Below are 18,505 nucleotides of genomic sequence, written 5' to 3'. Positions count from 1 at the left end.
CTAAGGGCCAAATTTGTAGAGGTATGGAGATGCCTGAAGATGCAAGTAGACACCCAGTGGGATTTTCAAAACACCTACGTACCTAATGCCCATTGAAATCAGCCTAAGGCCCAGATATGTAAAGGTACTTAGGCATTGCTGCACTCAGCATTGCAATGCTTAACTAATTTAGCAGCCTAAAACTCATTTTCTAAAGTGATTTTGGCCCTTAATTCCATTAACTGTCAATGGATTTAGGCTTGTAAGTTCCTAAATCACTTTTGAAAATGAGATTTAGGCTTCTAAATTAGATTAGCATTGCAAAGCTGAGTGCAGCAACGCCGAAATACTTTTACAAATCTGAGCCTGCATGGTTTTGAAAATCCCATGAAGCATTTATTTTTATCTTTAGGTGTCATACCTTTGAAAAACTGGCCCTAATCACTCTCACTCTCTCTCACACACACAGATTTTCAGACACATAAATTGTGGGTAGGTGCCTGACCCTTATTGACTTTCAAGGAGCTGCTAATGGCCATTTATATCTTTGAAAACCTCTCTACAACAGTGCTAACATTTACCAGCACTTGCCACACTGTGGGATCTCAACTACTGCCTTTGTTTCCAGTGGAAAACTCTGGCTTCCAGAGACCACTGTGCAAAAACTGTTGGAAAATGTAGATTATTTGAATGGTGACCACTGTATTACTGCCCAGAAAAAAAAATGGAAAATTGACACCATCTAAAAACATATAACTAGTGCAGCTTATTCAAAAATAACAACAAAAATAAGTAAAGAGGCATTAACATAGACCCCAAATCAAATAAGTAAAGAGGCATTAACATAGACCCCAAATCAAATAAGTACCAAGCTGCAAGGATTTTTTTGGTGGTGACTCAACATATAAATAAGAAAAGAAAAGAAAAGAAAAGAAAGAACGAAAGAGAAAATATATGAAAAGTTTGGATGATGCCATAGAGCATAAAGGTAGTTTCTTAAAGGTCACGGCTATGCTCTTGATTGATCTTTAGATTGGAAGTGCTTCTGAGTTCTGGTATCTATTAAATAATTGATTGGTCACCCGCTGCACATAGGAATCCAGGAATGGAGTCCATATTACACAATATGTAGCCAGTTTATTTATATGGACAAAAAATCATTAGCTCATACTTGCTATCTCCAAAAGCAAACTGAAGCAGCGTTCATAGTTGGTATCAGTTTTACTTTCCAAGTGGTTAGGGTTCATATTTTGGCTGCATGTATGGCCCTCCAGAACCATTTCTGCTTAGAACTTGATAACAAAAACAAGAAACTGGTATAACCCATGACCCATGGAGCTATACAAAGGATCCACATAATTGTGAGCACTTCTGGCAAGCATTTCAGGAGGCATATCTTAAATCTCCTAATTTGGGGAGGAGATTCCTGGTTTTAGCCTCTACGTCCCCTGCTCCTCCCTTCCTTAAGGAATTTTCATCCCAATTCCCTGTTTCCAAGGATGATATGTGAGTGGGCTGGTTGACTTTCTCCTCAGCCATGCTGTCTCTTGCTCTCCTGCTCTGCATAACTCTATCATATTATGAAGTGCTTGGGGGCAGAGAACAAAAAAGCCAAGTGACAGAGCAAATGAAGATGGAGTCAGCTCAAATGCCTGCCTTTTAGCTTCAGGTCAGGAAAGCACTCTGTCACCAGCACTTCACTGATGGAGGAAAGGGAGAAATCACAGACAGTTCCCCCAGAGCTACAGTAACTGAGGAGAAGAAACTCCAGGAAGAGGATGGTGCTGAAATATAAGGATAACAGAAGAGAGCTCATGGTGCTTCATCTTAATGGCTAACATCACTTTGGAAAACCGCATGGCAAGAGACCACCCTGGCTTATTCAGGAGATCTTTAATGATCTGAAACTCAAAAGAAGAGTCCTACCAAAAGTGGAAACTAGGTCAAATTACAAAGGATGAATATAAACAAAACACAAATATGTGGGGACAAAATTAGAAAGGCCAAGGCACAAAACAAGATTAAACTACCTAGAGCCGTAAAGGGTAACAAGAAAACATTCTACAAATATATTAGAAGCAAGAGGAAGATCAAGGACAGGGTAGGCCCATTACTCAATGAATGGCAAAAACAATAACAGAAAATGTGGAAATGGCAGAGGTGCTAAATGACGTTTTTGTTTCAGTTTTCACCAAAAAGTTTAGTAGTGATTGGACATCTAACATAGTGAATGCCAGTGAAAATGAGGTAGGATCAGAGGCTAAAATAGGGAAAGAACAAGTTAAAATTACTTAGACAAGTTAGATGTCTTCGAGTCACCTGGGCCTGATGAAATGTAACCTAGAATACTCAAGGAACTGACTGAGGAGATATCTGAGCCATTAGCAATTATCTTTGAAAAGTCATGGAAGATGGGAGAGATTTCAGAGGACTGGAAAATGGCAAATATAGTGTCCATCTATAAAAAGGGGAATAAGGACAACTTGGGGAATTACAGACAAATCAGCTTAACTTCTGTACCTGAAAAGATGATGGAGCAAATAATTAAGCAATTTGCAAACATCTAGAAGATAATAAGGTTACAGTCAGCATGGATTTGTCAAGAACAAATCATGTCAAACCAAACTAACAGTTTTCTTTGACAGGATAATAAGCCTTGTGGATAGTGGGGAAGTGGTAGATGTGGCATAGCTTGATTTCAGTACGGCTTTTGATACCGTCTTGCATAAGCTTTTCATAAACAAACTAGGGAAATACAACCTAGATGGAGCTACTATGAAGTGGATGCATAATTGGTTGAAGAACCATTCCCAGATAATAGTTATCAGTGGTTCACAGTTAAGCTGGAGGGGCATATCATAGAATCATAGACTATCAGGGTTGGAAGGGACCTCAGGAGGTCATCTAGTCCAACCCTCTGCTCAAAGCAGGACCGATCCCCAACTAAATCATCCCAGCCAGGGCTTTGTCAAGCCTGACCTTAAAAACTTCTAGGGAAGGAGATTCCACCACCTCCCTAGGTAACACATTCCAGTGTTTCACCACCCTCATAGTGAAAAAGCTTTTCCTGTGGGGAAAAGTTTATCAAGTGGGGTCCCGCAAGGATCAGTTCTGGGTCCCGATCTGTTCAATATCTTCATCAATCATTTAGATAACGGCATAGAGAGTACACTTATAAAGTATGCAGATGCTATCAAGCTGGGAGGAGCTGCAAGTGCTTTGGAGGATAGGATTAAAATTCAGAATGCTCTGGACAACCTGGAGAAATGGTCTGAAGTAAATAGGATGAAATTCAACTAGGACAAATGCAAAGTACTCCAGTTAGGAAGGAACAATCAGTTGCACACATACAAACTGAGAAATGACTTCCTAGGAAGGAGTACTGTGGAAAAGGATCTGGGGGTCATAGTAGATCAGAAGCTAAATATGAGTCAACAGTGTAACATTGTTGCAAAAAAAAGCAAACATCATTCTGGGATGTTTAAGCAGGAGTGTTGTAAGCAAGACACAAGAAGTAATTCTTCCACTCCACTCTGTACTGATAAGGCCTCAACAGGATTATTCGCAAAAAGAAAAGGAGTACTTGTGGCACCTTAGAGACTAATAAATTTATTTGAGCATAAGCTTTTGTGAGCTACAGCTCACTTCATACTGAAACATACTGAAACAGGAGTATTGTGTCCAGTTCTGGGTGCCATATTTCAGGAAGGATAAGGACAAATTGGAGAAAGTCCAGAGAAGAGCAACAAAAATTATTAAAGGTCTAGAAAATATGACCTATGAGGGAAGGTTGACAAAACTGGGGTTGTTTGGTCTGGAGAAGAGAAGACTGAGGGGGACATGAGAACAGTTTTCAAGTACATAAAAGGCTGTTACAAGGAAGAGGGAGAAAAATTGTTCTCTTTAACCTCTGAGGATAGGACAAGAAGCAATGGGCTTAAATTACAGCAAGGGTGATTTAGGTTGGACATTTGGAAAAAATTTCTAACTGTCAGGGTGGTTAAGCACTGAAATAAAATGCCTAGGAAGGCTGTAGAATCTCCGTCATTGGAGATTTTTAAGAGCAAGTTAGACAAATACCTGTCAGGGATGGTCTAGATCAGTGGTTCTCAAAGCCAGTTCGCCACTTGTTCAGGGAAAGCCCCTGGCGGGCCGGACCGGTTTGTTTACCGGCCACGTCCACAGGTTCAGCCGATCACGGCTCCCACTGGCCGCAGTTCGCTGCTCCAGGCCAATGGGGGCTGTGGGAAGTGGCGCAGGCCAAGGGATGTGCTGGCCGCCCTTCCCGCAGCCCCCATTGCCCTGGAGCGGCTAACCACGGCCAGTGGGAGCCGCAATCGGCCGAACCTGAGGATGCGGCAGATAAACACGCCGGTCCGGCCCACCAGGGGCTTTCTCCGAACAAGCGGCGGACCGGCTTTGAGAACCACTGGTCTAGATAATAATTAGTCCTGCCTTGAGTGCAGGCAACTGAGCTAGACCCCTTGAGGTCCCTTCCAGTTGTATGATTCTATGATCTGCGACGGTAGCATATATGAAGGAGCAACACTGTAATTACAGCCACTGTTTCCCACAGGCATATAGAATAACCAGAGTTTTTTCAATTTATTTTAAAATCCCCCCCACCCCTTCCAGTGAAATAGAAGTAAAAGAAAAAAAAATTATGAAAACGTGGAAGAACTTCCCTGACTATACTATTTTAAAAATAATGTTACATTTCATTAAAAAAAATTCATTAAATAATTTGAAAAATTTTGAATGAAATGTAAAAAATTCATTTTTCCAAAATGCAATTCTATTTTTTGACCAACCCTTTTGATAAATAAATAAGAAAATCATACATTTGACATTTCAATTAAAAAATCTGCATTTACAATCTACTTCGGAGGGAGGGACAGCTCAGTGGTTTGAGCATTGGCCTGCTAAACCCAGGGTTGTGAGTTCAATCCTTGAGGGGGCCATTTATGGATCTGGGGCAAAAATTGGGGATTGGTCCTGCTTTGAGCAGGGGGTTGGACTAGATAACCTCCTGCGGTCCCTTCCAACCCTGATATTCTATGATTCTACTTGTATGTAATACTGAATTAGAATGATTGATTCTTCTCTAGGGGAACATACATTTTAGCATGTAGACTGCAAAAATATTACAAATTGAGACTCTGCATTTTGTGAAACCATCCCAAGAGAGCGGCTCCCCTACCCCACACTGAACCCCCCACCCCACCCTTTGCACCCACCCTGAAGCCAAACTCTCACCCTACATCCCTACCCCCCAGACACAGGTTCACCTCCTTGTCTTTCCTTACGCAGGCCTGGCAGAAGCACAATGCTTTCCTGCTGCAGTATGGGATACATACTTTGCAGAATGCCACACGAAAATGCATCGTGTAGTAATGAGTCTGTCATACAAACAGCCTGCAGGGCTCATAGGCTGCCTATGGCCAGCCCTGTCTTAAATGTGTGCAGTGTTTATATAATAAAAACAGTTTGAATTGAAGATAACATGTCCCCCCCCCCGATATCCAGGTTAAATTGTATCAATATATTTAGCACAATACCACAGTTTAGGACAAATTAATCAGTGCTTTGCAAGTCTTCATAACTGTTTATTCCTTATAAATAGTAAATATTTACTGCACTTTTTACATGAAAGACTTTTTTTTTTACAACACATGTGTTGTTGGTAGAGGCTGCAACACAAAGATAATATTTCTTTTGTTCCATCACCTTTTCAGACCAATGCGTGAACTAATCTCTGTACTATACCTAGTCTCACTATCTCACTACTTCATAGTCCTTAATGCTAAAAGGAATGTATGTGTCCTACCTCATTCATTGTTCCAAGAATAAAGAGAAATAAATAACACTGCCTTCCATCTTCCTGTTCCTCTTAACATTTCAAAACACAAATTTATTGACATTCTAAAATGTCACAACACAACTTATGTAAACCTCGGTTCCTATTATTATTTTTTCTATATTAGCTATCACTGTATAATTTAAAAGTACATGTCAGATACAGGGACATCTCTGTTCATGTCCTGTACATCACTAAAAAGAGAATGTAAACGTAATCATTTCAAATGTATTGTTTCCTGAAAATGGTCATGTCTCGTGAGCCAGATTCTGTTATACTGCGGACTGCACCACTTCTGCATTTTATCATAATGAAACATGTACTGCAAAAATAAAAGTACCTGCAAAAATATAGTTCTATCTATATCACTTTGGATGGTCCCAAAGCTTGTGTGAGGTACATAGTATTGCACATTGTTAGGCAGTTATGGAAATCAAAGTCACTTTGTTTTGTTGTTGTTGTTGTTGTTTCCTCTTCCTTGTTTGTTTCAGAATGTAACATGGATTAGGAAAACTTCACACACACAAATTGCAAAAAATTTTCTTCGTTACACAGTATCTCATTCATTGTAAAGCAAAACTTGTATGTGACATTTCTTGACAACATGATTACAAAAGAATGATAAGATAACCATTAACTTGTTCTGGAAGTCTTTTACATCTATTCTAGCTTCCCACAGACCATGACATTTCTTCTTGATGTCAATTTCCAGTGTGTAAAATCAAAATGTTCTCCTGCTCATGCTTCAGAAACTGAGCAGTTTTAAAGTTAGAATAAAGTCAGCATCAGATGTCAAGAGTCTGAGTTTGCAGAGCTCAACTATTAAGTTTTAGAATATTTTGTTTGTCCAAATCAATGCATGCTTTTTCAGCAACATAAAAATGGAATGTTTTGTCAGTCAGTGATTTTAAATACTTCAGCATTTTTTATACCTGCCCACGCTGAACTGTGTTGTATTTATTTATTTATTTATTTTTTATTGCTCTTGGTCTTTGTCTTCTGAACTGTTATGTCCAACAAGTCCAAATGTCTATCGAAAGCAATGACTGGAGAAAAGAACATAATGATCCCGTATCTCTATTGTGATTGCCCCAGCTTGGGTTGCATTTTGGTGGGAAGATCCCTCCCATCCAAGCACTGGAGTGAGACCAGAAACAAGACAAGCTTTAACTTGAAGTGGACAGTTCATTTATGCAATATCTGGCTTCAGATAATGAAAGGCACCTGTAAGAAAGCAAAAGAAGCTTTTTAAGTCATGCTGTGACAACCTCACAGCAAGGGGCAATGTCAACTACAGGTTGACATTGTCATATTTAATACAAATATATCAAAGGAAAGAGACTAATATTTTTATTCCTAGGACAAGTTTGACAAAACTCTATGTATCTGGGAGTATATACTATAATGATTCTTGAGCTGACCTCATTAAAAACATGTGTTTCTAATACTGGAATGCCAGTGGTTATTTCATTTTGGACAACCCTTATGTTTTACCTAATGGCAATCAGGTTTCATGTCTCAACAATTAATAACATCAAGATGTTGTTGACATCACTTAAGAAAATAATTATGCAGCAGAAATCTTGCTTGAACAATCAGTTATCTTAGCAGCAAACATAGTTCTATTATGAAGAGAAGGAAAACTCATAGGTTAGAATCAATCCTCCCCATTTCCTTTGTTACAAGAAGAAAAATATACTGTAGCTAGATAGTTACCTTACTAATGATATGACCCAGTCATTACACAACATAAATATCCACCTAGTACTCACTTTGTCCATATTGTCCATACTGGTATCCTGTGACAGGGTCCATACTGTAACCTGTGGTGCTGTAAGTTGGTGGGCAGTAGGACTGTGATGTAGGCAGACTATCTAAACTTTTCATATGATCTAGTCTCTGACTGCAGCTGGCTGATACAGTAGTGGTTGGTTCTAGGCCCCCAGTTAAAGGTGAGAGGGCATAATCAGTTTGGGGCTGGTGAGGTACACCACCATGGTTAGTCAGGAGGCCCATTACCTAAAATAAAACGTATAGTAACAAATAAAGGTTAAAATGCATGAAGAACTGTATTTCATATAGAGCTGCAAGAACAACTAGTGTCTGTTATTTAATTTCCCATGATATCTATTACTTGGTATTTAACTGCACTTCGGGTTCCTAATTCAAAGAGGAAAAAGGGTTACATCATGCATCTAAATAGTAACTTATGGCTGGCATTCCAGAAAAAATAATGAACAGGCATATAGGTGGGATAAAAACAAAACAAAACAGCTTTTATGCTCTTAAAATGTCTGATCACATGTCACAGCTGGAATTCCTACGGATGTTTATTCACTGGGGACTCAATGATGATAAAAAAGAAAAAGAGAAAACAGATCATCAGCCACAGTCCAAGTTTTCTTATGATGCTGTTCCCCAAACACAAAATCTTCATCAGGCTTTATTCTCCAACGCAAGCCATTGTATATTCTTGATAAAGAACAGTGCAGCCAGAACAGAAATAACGATCAAAGTAGCCACATTAGAAAAGAGTGAGGTATTTATATGGCCAATTTAAAAATGCTAAATTAATTAGGGATATCTTAGGTTCCGATGTTGAGGCTCTTAAACTATAACATAGGAGCTTTGAAATGGAGTACTACATGAAATAGAGCCCACCGACTGTTCTAGTCAACTTGACCATATAAACAGCTCCTCTTTTCTAATGGGACTATTTTTTCCTAGATATCCTATCTTTATATAAATTATTTTTTCTTCTTTTGTCCCCCCATGTTGTCATTGTAAACCTGTTTTCATCAAATATGTATTTTTGCTTTAGAAGAGTGGGGGGAAATAATCTGTAATTATACTGATGAAAAGTTCCCAACAGGAACTAAACTCTAGGGCTGACCAAACAATGGGGCAAAATAGTTTTATTTAGATTTGCCTCAAAGCCCCAGGCATGGACCAGGACCCCACTGTTTAGGTGCTGTACAAACACACAACAACCAAATGATCCCTGCCCCCCCAAAACTTATTAATTAACATTTGTTCAGCTTCAAAAACGAACTTCAGTTCAATGTGTTCACTACATACTATAGGCAGCCCTCCAAATGCAGAGCCAGAGAAAGATCCTAGCACCCAAAAACACGTTTGTCTACTGGCTAGGGGCAGAGTGTCCATAACTCTTATGTCGCTGGTATGAAGCATGTGCTTGCCTGAAAAGAATACTAGAAGAAGTGGGTTTTTTACCCACGAAAGCTTATGCCCAAAATAAATCTGTTAGTCTTTAAGGTGCCACCGGACACCTAGTTGTTTTTGTGGATACAGACTAACATGGCATCGCCTCTGATAGAAGAAAAAGATTACAGTGCTTGCTGTTAGAGTCATGCCACAAACTCCCTAGCCAATTCACTCCTCTCTAAAGAACAACAGTAGTGCTCTCTATCTAGCTTGGCTTCAAGCCTCCAATGACTCTTGTAACTTCTTATAGATAAATGTAGTTAAGAAATTAACCAGAAAGTCAGAATCAGTTAAAAAAAAAAAGACTTTAGATTGCTTGAAAACATGTACTTTCTTGCCTCTAAAAATTCAATCCTCTGGCTGGACTTTTCTATGGAAGGTCAAGAGCACCTAAGTGATTTAGGAGCACAAATTAATTGTACTTGTGCTGCTAAATCCCTTATTTCTGCAAATCTCTTCCTTGTACTGTAGCTTGATGTATGTTTCTTTTCAAAAGACTTCTGTATTTTCACAGCATATGGTAAAGACAAGCACAGCTCTGAGAACTGCTCCCTTCTGCTAGCACATTTAGGCCTGATCTACACTTAAAAATTAGACCAACCTAGCTATGTTGCTCAGGGCTGTGAAAAATTCATGCCCTGCATGATGGGATTAGGATGACCTAACCTGCAGTATAGCTGCAGCAACATGGATGGAAAAATTCTTCTATCAACTTAACTACCATCAAAGCTGTGCTGCAATAGCAACTGTAGAGTAGACCAGGGATCGGCAACCTTTGGCACACGGCCCATCAGGGAAATCCGCTGGCGGGCCAGGATGGTTTGTTTACCTGCAGCGTCTGCAGGTTTGGCCGATCACAGCTCCCACTGGCCGCGGTTCACCGTTCCAGGCCAATGGGGGCTGCGGGAAGCGGCGTGGGCCGAGGGATGTGCTGGCTGCCTGAGCAAGGACCCTTAGAGCTGTTTGGGTGAACATGTTTATGCCCATCACCTTAAGCTACTTCTTAAAATAATTCTGACTTTTTCTACTTCTGTTCTCAATAGAAAGGGGCCCAAGATACATTTGGACGTAGATGCAAATTATGAACAACCCAAAGTTTGGGAGTGTTTTGATTCAGGGTTTTGGTGTGACCCATTATAGCACTAGGGAGCAAGCTTTAAATGGGGATCTGGATCAGATTCTAAACTTCAGGTGTGCTTTCTATCTGGTGTTTTAGTTCAGGCCCACCTTTAGAAGGTTTACCCTTTTGCCAGCCATGTAGCCACTGAAAGTTGAAATGTACTGGTATTAGATGGGATCTCATTCAAAATTTACCATAGATTAACTCAAGTTGTCAGTCATCTCTAATCAAGTGCAGATGCACTTAATAAATCAGATGCCTTTAACCATCTTGACAAGAGTGACAGCACTATATTTTCAAGGCTGAAAATTTTGATTTTGAACAGTAATTGTCTTCTCAGAAATGTCTTCTTCAGAAGCCTTAGGAATCATACTGCAGTTGATTAGCATCTAAATAATTAGATTTTTGGTCATGTCTGTTTGAAAGCTATAAGGGAAGTAGCCTAAAGGCAGAAGTCTCTCTTATGGTATGTGTCATGACCTTATCACCCATGCGAGGAGTTACAGGAAGGGCATGAATGACTTTCACCTAATCAATTAGAAAGCCATTAAAGGTCCAATCCTGCAAGCTGCGACTTCTACTGCCCTCCATGAAGTAGATGGTGCTCAGCACCTCACAGGAGGCACTCTATTACTTCCAGATCTGGGTGCTGAAGGTGAGAACCTCCACTGATATAAACCACCAGAATCCCCCGCTCTCCCCCCTCCCAAAGGTAAATGGAGCTACGCAGATTTACTCCAACAATGGGTCTGGCCCTGAATGTGTAAAACCAAAATTATATACATATTCATTATGGGCTAGATTCAGCTCCCATTAAAAAAGTCAATAAAAAGATTCTCATTGACTTAAATGAATGTTGGCTTAGGCCCTATGTCTTTAGAGCCAAATGCTGCAGTTCTTATTCATGTTGAATTTTAATGAGGTCAAAAATCAAGTCTTAAGGTTTTGGCCACATGCTACATTTTGTTCATGATTCAAGTAGAACAATAAAAAACAAGTGTTTTCTATGTGGCATGTGATTTCAAGTTTGGCTTGATAAGGAATACAGGGAGTACCCTTGAACCGATAAATATCCTTTCAGTTAATATAATAAAATAGAATATAATTGTCTACAGACTATTAATATTGTAAGACTATGTATCTCTAAATTCAATCTTGTTTCCAGACAAAATTGCTTTCTAATAAATATAGTGAACTGCAACAAGGACAACAGACAGAAACATTTTACTGAGCAATTTCCACCACCCTTTCTCAAACCAAAAACAAAAAAACAAAACAAAAAAAAACCCCTCCACTTTTTTACAACAAAATCTCTGCTGGTGGGAATGAGTGTAGTTGCACTGAAGTCAACAGAGAATCACACCAGTTGAGGTCATGCCCCAGTATGTATAAGCAGAAGTGGCTGATAAAAGCCTTAAAAGTATGTAGGCAACACTGGGTCCATTATCAGCTATTACATAAAATGTATCTATTATCAACAAAATAAAGCCCATTAAACTGAGATAAAGCTTATTCCATTTAAATGAAACATTATGCCAGGTAATGTGGTTGGTATTTTAGTAGGTGGACCCGCCATAGGCATAATAAAATTCTCATGTGTTTTAATTCATTTACGCATGCCTGCATTTAATATGCTTTGTGACCATAACTGCAATTAATATGATTTATGAGAAAAGAACATGAGTAATATTTTTGGGTACAGTGATACATTTTTTTTACCCTTCTCTAAACGAAAGATTTAATGAAACAGCTCAAGGAAAATTGTTGGCAGTTAACATATTAAGTTGAGCTGACAGAATCATGAGTAAACTTTAGTGGAGTTAATGATATCCTCTTATCTGACCCTGACACATTTGCAGCATGTAATTTACAGAAGCTCTGTCCAGGGAATCTTGACAAATGCTCCTAACGATGTCAGGGCAATGTTCCATTCTAATGTAAAACAGATGTGGGTCAGATACCCTCATTCATCACTAACACAGAAAATTTCAAACTGCTTCTAAGATGAATGACATTACCTGCTGTTAACCCTTCACTGCAGAAAATCTCTGAGAATCAAAATATCACACCAAAAAAGAGCACATTTTAAAGAGTGAGATTTTTAATGCACCAAACAACTCAGGTAACATTTAAAAAATCTGGATGTAAAATCTGGATCAAATTTGTTTTGATCGATCAGAATCACTTTCAGCCAGACACATATATGAGACAGAGTCTATCCTAAATGGCAGATATCATGGGAGAAGAAGGGAGGGGAATAAGTTTTGTGGGAAATATTTAAATTGTTTCTTTTTCACAGAATTCAAAACAGACCTATTTTCTGGTTGTTGGGGGGTTTTTGGGTGGGGGAAGGAGTTGCAAAAGTTTTCATGACATTTTTATCAGTTGTTAATAGAATTTTTTATTGAAATTGTTTAAAATCATCAAACATTTCATTTACAGAAAACCATGTTCTTGGTAAATAAAAATATTCAGAAATGATTTTGATACAATTTGATTAAATTATTGATTAAAATATTCCACAATAGTTACTGAACATCAGAAAAGTTTGAAGATGTTAATTTTTTGTGAAAAGTCCTGTTTAGTGGTGAGTAATCTATTTTTCATCTGAAAAACATTTTGTGCAAAAAATTTCAGCCCACTGTGTGGCAGAGATATGTTTAGCATACAGAAAATCATGAGAGTTTTAAATTGTAGAGATTAAGAGCATCAAAAGCTTCTGAGGTGAATAATTTCTTACTATATGGCCCAAATAAAGTGAGTGATGAGTTGTAGGAATGTTCGCAACCAAAAATGAATCTTATATAATATTGTTTGAGGGCCAGTCACATGATGAAAATTGTCACATCTTACTTCTCCATTTCAGTGTCAGTATATTTTGTTGTAGTTCCTTTTCTACAATTTGATTATCTCATGGTTACTGAGACACAAGAATAATGCTGGCTTAAATTTTCGGACATGACCAGTGATTTTGGGGGCTTCAGTTTACAGGTGGTCAGCTTATAACACTTTCAGGAGATCTAATTTTCAGAAATGATGAGCACTTCCCCTCTAACAATCAGGTCCTCTCAAAGGTATCTTAAGTTAGGCATCCACAAGTGAAAGCATCCAAAGTCAGTAAGCACTTTTGAAAATTTAAGCCAATGTTATGCTTGTCTGATAGTAATTATGAGACCACAAAATTTCAGTTGTTTCCACCGAACTAAGAAAATGGAATGATGAAATCAACACAAAATCCCATGTGCTTAACATCATTAGTTACATCTATGTTTTTTCTCAGGAAACTCATGCTCAGACAAGTTACACAATGTGAACAAACTGCCTCCCTAGTTAAGAAATCCAGGACTTCTGGTTCATGCCAGTTGAACAATGCTCAAGGCTAAGACCACTTTTGACGCACATCATGAGCTTTTGATTGGTGTAGGCTCTCCTAGACTGATCCAACACGAAAAATGTATTTCTGTGGGCAACCAGATGTAGAACAATATTATTACAGCAATTATGCATAGTAAAGGAACCCATTGATTTTATTTATTTCATTTTTAATGAGGCAGTGCAAGTTTTCAACTATTTGCTCTTGAGTTTTCCTATAAAAAACAGAATTTAATAAAGCATCATGAGTGCGTCTTTCTTCTCACTGAAAGGCCATAATTCAATAGCTGACATGTCTTGAGCTGATAAAAACCAAGTGCACTCATACAGAACACAGTCATCCAAGAGAGCACCATGAACCTGCCTCAGTGAAAGGGCTACAGAATAATTATCTGGTTCAGACAATGAAATGTTTGGACATTCCAAGAAGAAGCTGTGAAACAGCTCTAATGTTCAATGCTGTTCAAGGGAAAGGTTGTAGTTTTACTTCAGAATATTGCTGAGTGCCTGTTAAAGTGTGAGAACTCATAAGTATGCTGGAGGGCGCTGTGCCTTCTAATGCAACTGTGCAACTAACACAGCCAATGCATTCACCGCACACCGCATACAGTCTCCAATTCTATTAGTGTGACCCACTTTTGGGAAGTGAGGGTTTAGTGATTTTCTAGGGTGGATGGGGTGAAAAAATATATCCATCAGAAAACAGGTTACAACCACCTGCTCTTCAGGTTCTTAGTGGTAAAAGCTTTTAACAGTGGGTATTTAAGGCTTTGTAACCTATGCGGATTTGTAAATGTAGAAAAGGAGTGGCCTGATGAACAACAATAAAAATATTCTTGTGTCTGGATCTGAGCCCAAATAGATTCTGAAATAGCGCTCTTTAGAAACAGGAACTGCCTGAACCACATGGATCTGGGTAAACTTTACTGCCTTTACATTTATAAAGAGAACAAGAAAAGGTCAAGGGATTCCCATGCCACACTGAAAGAGATTTTTCTCCTCAACTTATATAAAAAAATTTAAAATGATGAAATCCTATCTTTGTAATAATCAGATCTGTAGTAAGACCATACACCTTCAATTGAAAGAAACATGTTTTGACAAAGAGTCATTGCCTTGCATCTGAAGAATCTGAGGTAATTGTTAATGCCATGATCTGAAAATGACATGCCAAATCAGAAAACGTCTTGAGTTCTGTACACATGCATTAACGCTTAGATGCTACTCCCTAATAAATTTCAGGATTAACAAATGTTTGTCAAAAGAAAATGCACTGAGCAATTGAAATTTAATTTGAAAGGGAACTACAATATTCCAATAAATATATGCATGAAAACCAAGAAGCTGATAATAGGCATAGCCAACACAAAATATGCAATTTACATACATTACACACTAATAATCTCAATTCTGACATTATACTTAAAAAGCTCCAGTTCACTGGCAGAGATGGATTTTTTTCTAAAATGCAAACAAGGACAATAGTTAACACCAGTTCCCTGAGCTATTAATCACTGTCTTGTTTCTATAAAGATCAACCCTTTGTAAGTCTATAACACAGAGGATTTCTCACCACAGCCAGGTAATAATGGGTAAAACAGACTTAGCAGACCAATACTCAATCACCCTGATGAGATCTGCAGACCATCTCTTTGTTCTGAAAGTGCTGAATGCTAGGAAGACAGTTAGGACTTCCCACTCCTCTCTTTGTTTTAAACTTGCACACACAAACCTTTATCATATTTTCCAGAGAATCACTAGCACAGGAAGCCAGGTGTATTGGATGCTGACATTCCATCCTTTCGCATTTCCCCCAAAAATATGCCGACACATACAAGCTTCTGATTAAAGTTTGTTAGTACAGTGAGAAAATGAACAAACAATAACAAAACTATAGCACCATAGCACCTCTTGTAATGTTTCCCCCTTTGATCTCAGTTTGACTACAATATTTGTCTTAAACCAGAAACTTAATTGTCAGTAGACTCAGGAGCAAAAATAGAAATCGAATACCCTGCATCAAAATAAAATGCTTTCAGAGAATTGTGGGCCAGAGTCTCGCCTGGTATAAACTGAAGTCAATGGAGGTATGGTGTTTTACATCATCTGAGAATCAGGTCCTGTGAATCTTAATATCAGTCTTTGCTGTATCCATCACTGGGCTCTATTTACCACAAAGGATCTCCAGAGGGTAGTGTAATTTTTTTCTTCTTCCTTGAATAATTCACCATAAATTCAGCTTGTGTTTTGTAAATAGTTTTTCTGTGGTGCTTGCTAAAGGGAGACAGTCATAGGTGTCATTTTACTGGCTCACACTCATACATACTACACAGATTCAGTAGGGTCAAAATCCCCCAGCAAGGAAAGAAGCTCTTGATTTCTCACTATAAATCTTTTCCCACTCCCAGCTCTACCAACTTAGGGCTTGTGTCTCCCTGGAAAAATTCCCATTACCTTTTCTTTGATAAAATCCTAAATGCAGAATTGGCTTTAGAATTTTTGGACAGGCCTGAGAAACAATTTTTATTGCCATCTCACTCCAGACATGACTATTTCCTGTCCACCAGGAGCATAGAACTCTGTGGAGGGTTGAACCAAGGTTTTGGGGGAGGATTGGCAAAATAATTATTTGGGACACCCCCCGCAATTTAACTGACATTTATACATTAAAAGTGTGTGTCTGGCATCCCCTTGAGCCTCCTGCTGCAGAAGTGGAACCCAGCTGCTTGTTCATTTCAACCCCAGCAATTGGTTTAGGGCAATTTATATCTTCAAGGTTATTCTGGCCAGCAAAAGGGATAGAGATTTACTTATGAAAACATGAGGGCTCAGCTTCTCCTTACATCTTTAGGTTCCTAAATCTGGGGGTCCCAGAGCCATGAATTTAACACGGCCCAAAGGCCAGCTCTGTCTAAACATTTTTGCCATGCTGTCTGAGGGTCTTCTTCAGCATTTGTTTATCTTGAAACATTTTCATACTGAGGCCAATAAACTTCCAAAAGCTCTCTCCCATTGAATGGATGTGACTGAGTATGTTTAAGTGATGAACAAATTACATCAGCACTCTTTTCTATTACCAACTTCCCTCTACGGCCCATGGTAAAGGTGCAAAGCAGAAATTCTAAGCACTGGGATAGGGGAAGGTAGGGGAATGCTAAGGAGCACAGACCAACTTTCATAATATGAAGACAATTCTGACTGCTGAATCACGGCTGGGTTCCAAGAATTGGAGATCACAGTAAATAATTTGTGTCTGTCTTATCAGTTTTAAGATCTCCTTTTGATTATACATGGTCACAATAAGATATTGGGTGTGAAAACTTGTCCCACCAATTCCTTTTGGTAATGATCTCGCTTTACAGTGAATCACAGTGAATAAAAGCTTTTTGAAAGAAAAAAATAACACTTCTCGATAGCTAGAACTGACTTACACTGAAAATGACGCTGAAAACGGCCTCTGATGGATTAACTCTGAACCCTGGAAAGATTTTTATGTCTAAATTATGGAAGCCTTGCATACTATGAATCTGGTCATTTAAAAGAATGAAACCACTAATATAATGTCATGCCTTTTGTTGGAGATTGCATTTAGAAATTAGAATTCTTCAAAACAAAATTCATTAAAGTCTTGTTGGAAGTACATCCGTTTGTTTTTATGTTGGTATTTTTCTACTGAGGTTTAAAGCCATAAAGTTTTGTATTCCACTATGTGCTATAGGAATCTATGAAACTTAATTACATTTACTGTTACAAAAAAGGGTTTATGAACTTTTGCCTTTAGGCAAAAATGTTTATTTCATTGCCTTTGCTATTCATTCTTTTCAACTCCGATGCCTTTGAACTTTTCAGCTGCACAGAGTTATCACCGTTATGCAGGAACCGGGAACTGTATTCCCGAGATGCAAACCACAAGTTGAAGAAAACGAAGGACGCAAAGATATATGAGTCGTTATTTTGGCCACCCTTTGTGCCATTAAAATCTCATTTTCTGCCTATTAGAATGCCCTCTTACTGCTTAGGCAGTGGTGATAGTCAGTGATTAGTGTGTAATTGAGTATAATTGTCTTTTCACTTTTCATTTGTGTCATTCTGAGCTTCTCTCTGTTTTTCTAACCACTGAGAGGAAAAAAGGGTAGAAAGCCGATAAAGCTGTTAAAACTCTCACTCTCAGCCCTGAAGAGATTCCTGATTGTAATTATAGATTGCATCCCCTTTGTGACATTTCTCAGAATTTAGTGGACAGCTCTTCCAAACACCTGGGCAAAGCTCACACTAATAAACTAAACTACTGTATATTTAAGCAATTGCTAATGTCAACTGCAGACAGATGCCACTTGTAGAAAATTTAACCAACCTTTTGACACTCAATTATCAAGGCAATTTATTAACATGATCTCCTAAGAAAAGCTCATGCAAATTAGAAAAACAATTATGGCATTTGAGCATTTATATAGTTCCCAAGAATGGTAAGTCTCCTAATTTATGTATTTATAACTTGATTATAGCTCATCCCAATGTGTACTGCTCATCAGCTGCACCTCTCCCACTATAACTTCTCTGATACTTCGAGGGCCATTTTGTGAAAGCCCTATAGTCTCTTAAAAAGGCTGTGTATTCATAAAAAGCTGATTAGACAAGACAAGATCACCTTGCTGAACTTTCTTTGCCCAGGAATGGATCTCAAGGAAAATAGTGGCACATTACAAATGCTTGACAACTGAATGTAAACATGAAATGTGCACAATTACTTTATAAATCACATGAAATTAAATATAAACTAAGAGTTTTGATGCAGCGAGTAGGGAAAAAAAGGAAGCTAGCAAACTGAAATCATGTGGCTTGTATAAAGAATACATTATGGTTTAAATTTGGCAATTCATTATAGCATGGCCTCGGGGAATAGACTCTTTGGTTCTGGTATACAGCAAATCCTCTGTCTGAAAACACAGGAC

The 18,505-nt window shown here is 38.4% G+C and overlaps 1 protein-coding gene across 2 annotated transcripts in view; it reads right to left on the bottom strand.

The window, feature by feature from the left end:
- Positions 1-5,562: 5,562 nt before the first annotated feature.
- PAX3 (paired box 3) overlaps positions 5,563-18,505 on the bottom strand; it is a 118,820-nt gene continuing 105,877 nt past the window's right edge. The window contains exons 8-9 of one of the 2 annotated variants that reach the window (XM_007058188.3): positions 7,609-7,855; positions 5,563-7,060 (exon numbers count right to left, since the gene is read on the bottom strand). In XM_007058188.3, the coding sequence (XP_007058250.1) occupies positions 7,026-7,060; positions 7,609-7,855 (282 nt within the window). In that variant the 3' untranslated portion in view covers positions 5,563-7,025. The remainder of the gene's footprint in view (positions 7,061-7,608; positions 7,856-18,505) is intronic. The other variant, XM_043522805.1, reaches the window with a different exon arrangement.

The sequence above is a fragment of the Chelonia mydas genome, chromosome 9, assembly GCF_015237465.2.
Source record: "Chelonia mydas isolate rCheMyd1 chromosome 9, rCheMyd1.pri.v2, whole genome shotgun sequence".
Lineage (NCBI taxonomy): Eukaryota > Metazoa > Chordata > Testudines > Cheloniidae > Chelonia > Chelonia mydas.
The sequence above is the reverse complement of the archived record's forward strand: the minus strand, read 5'-3'. Positions and strand labels throughout refer to the sequence as shown.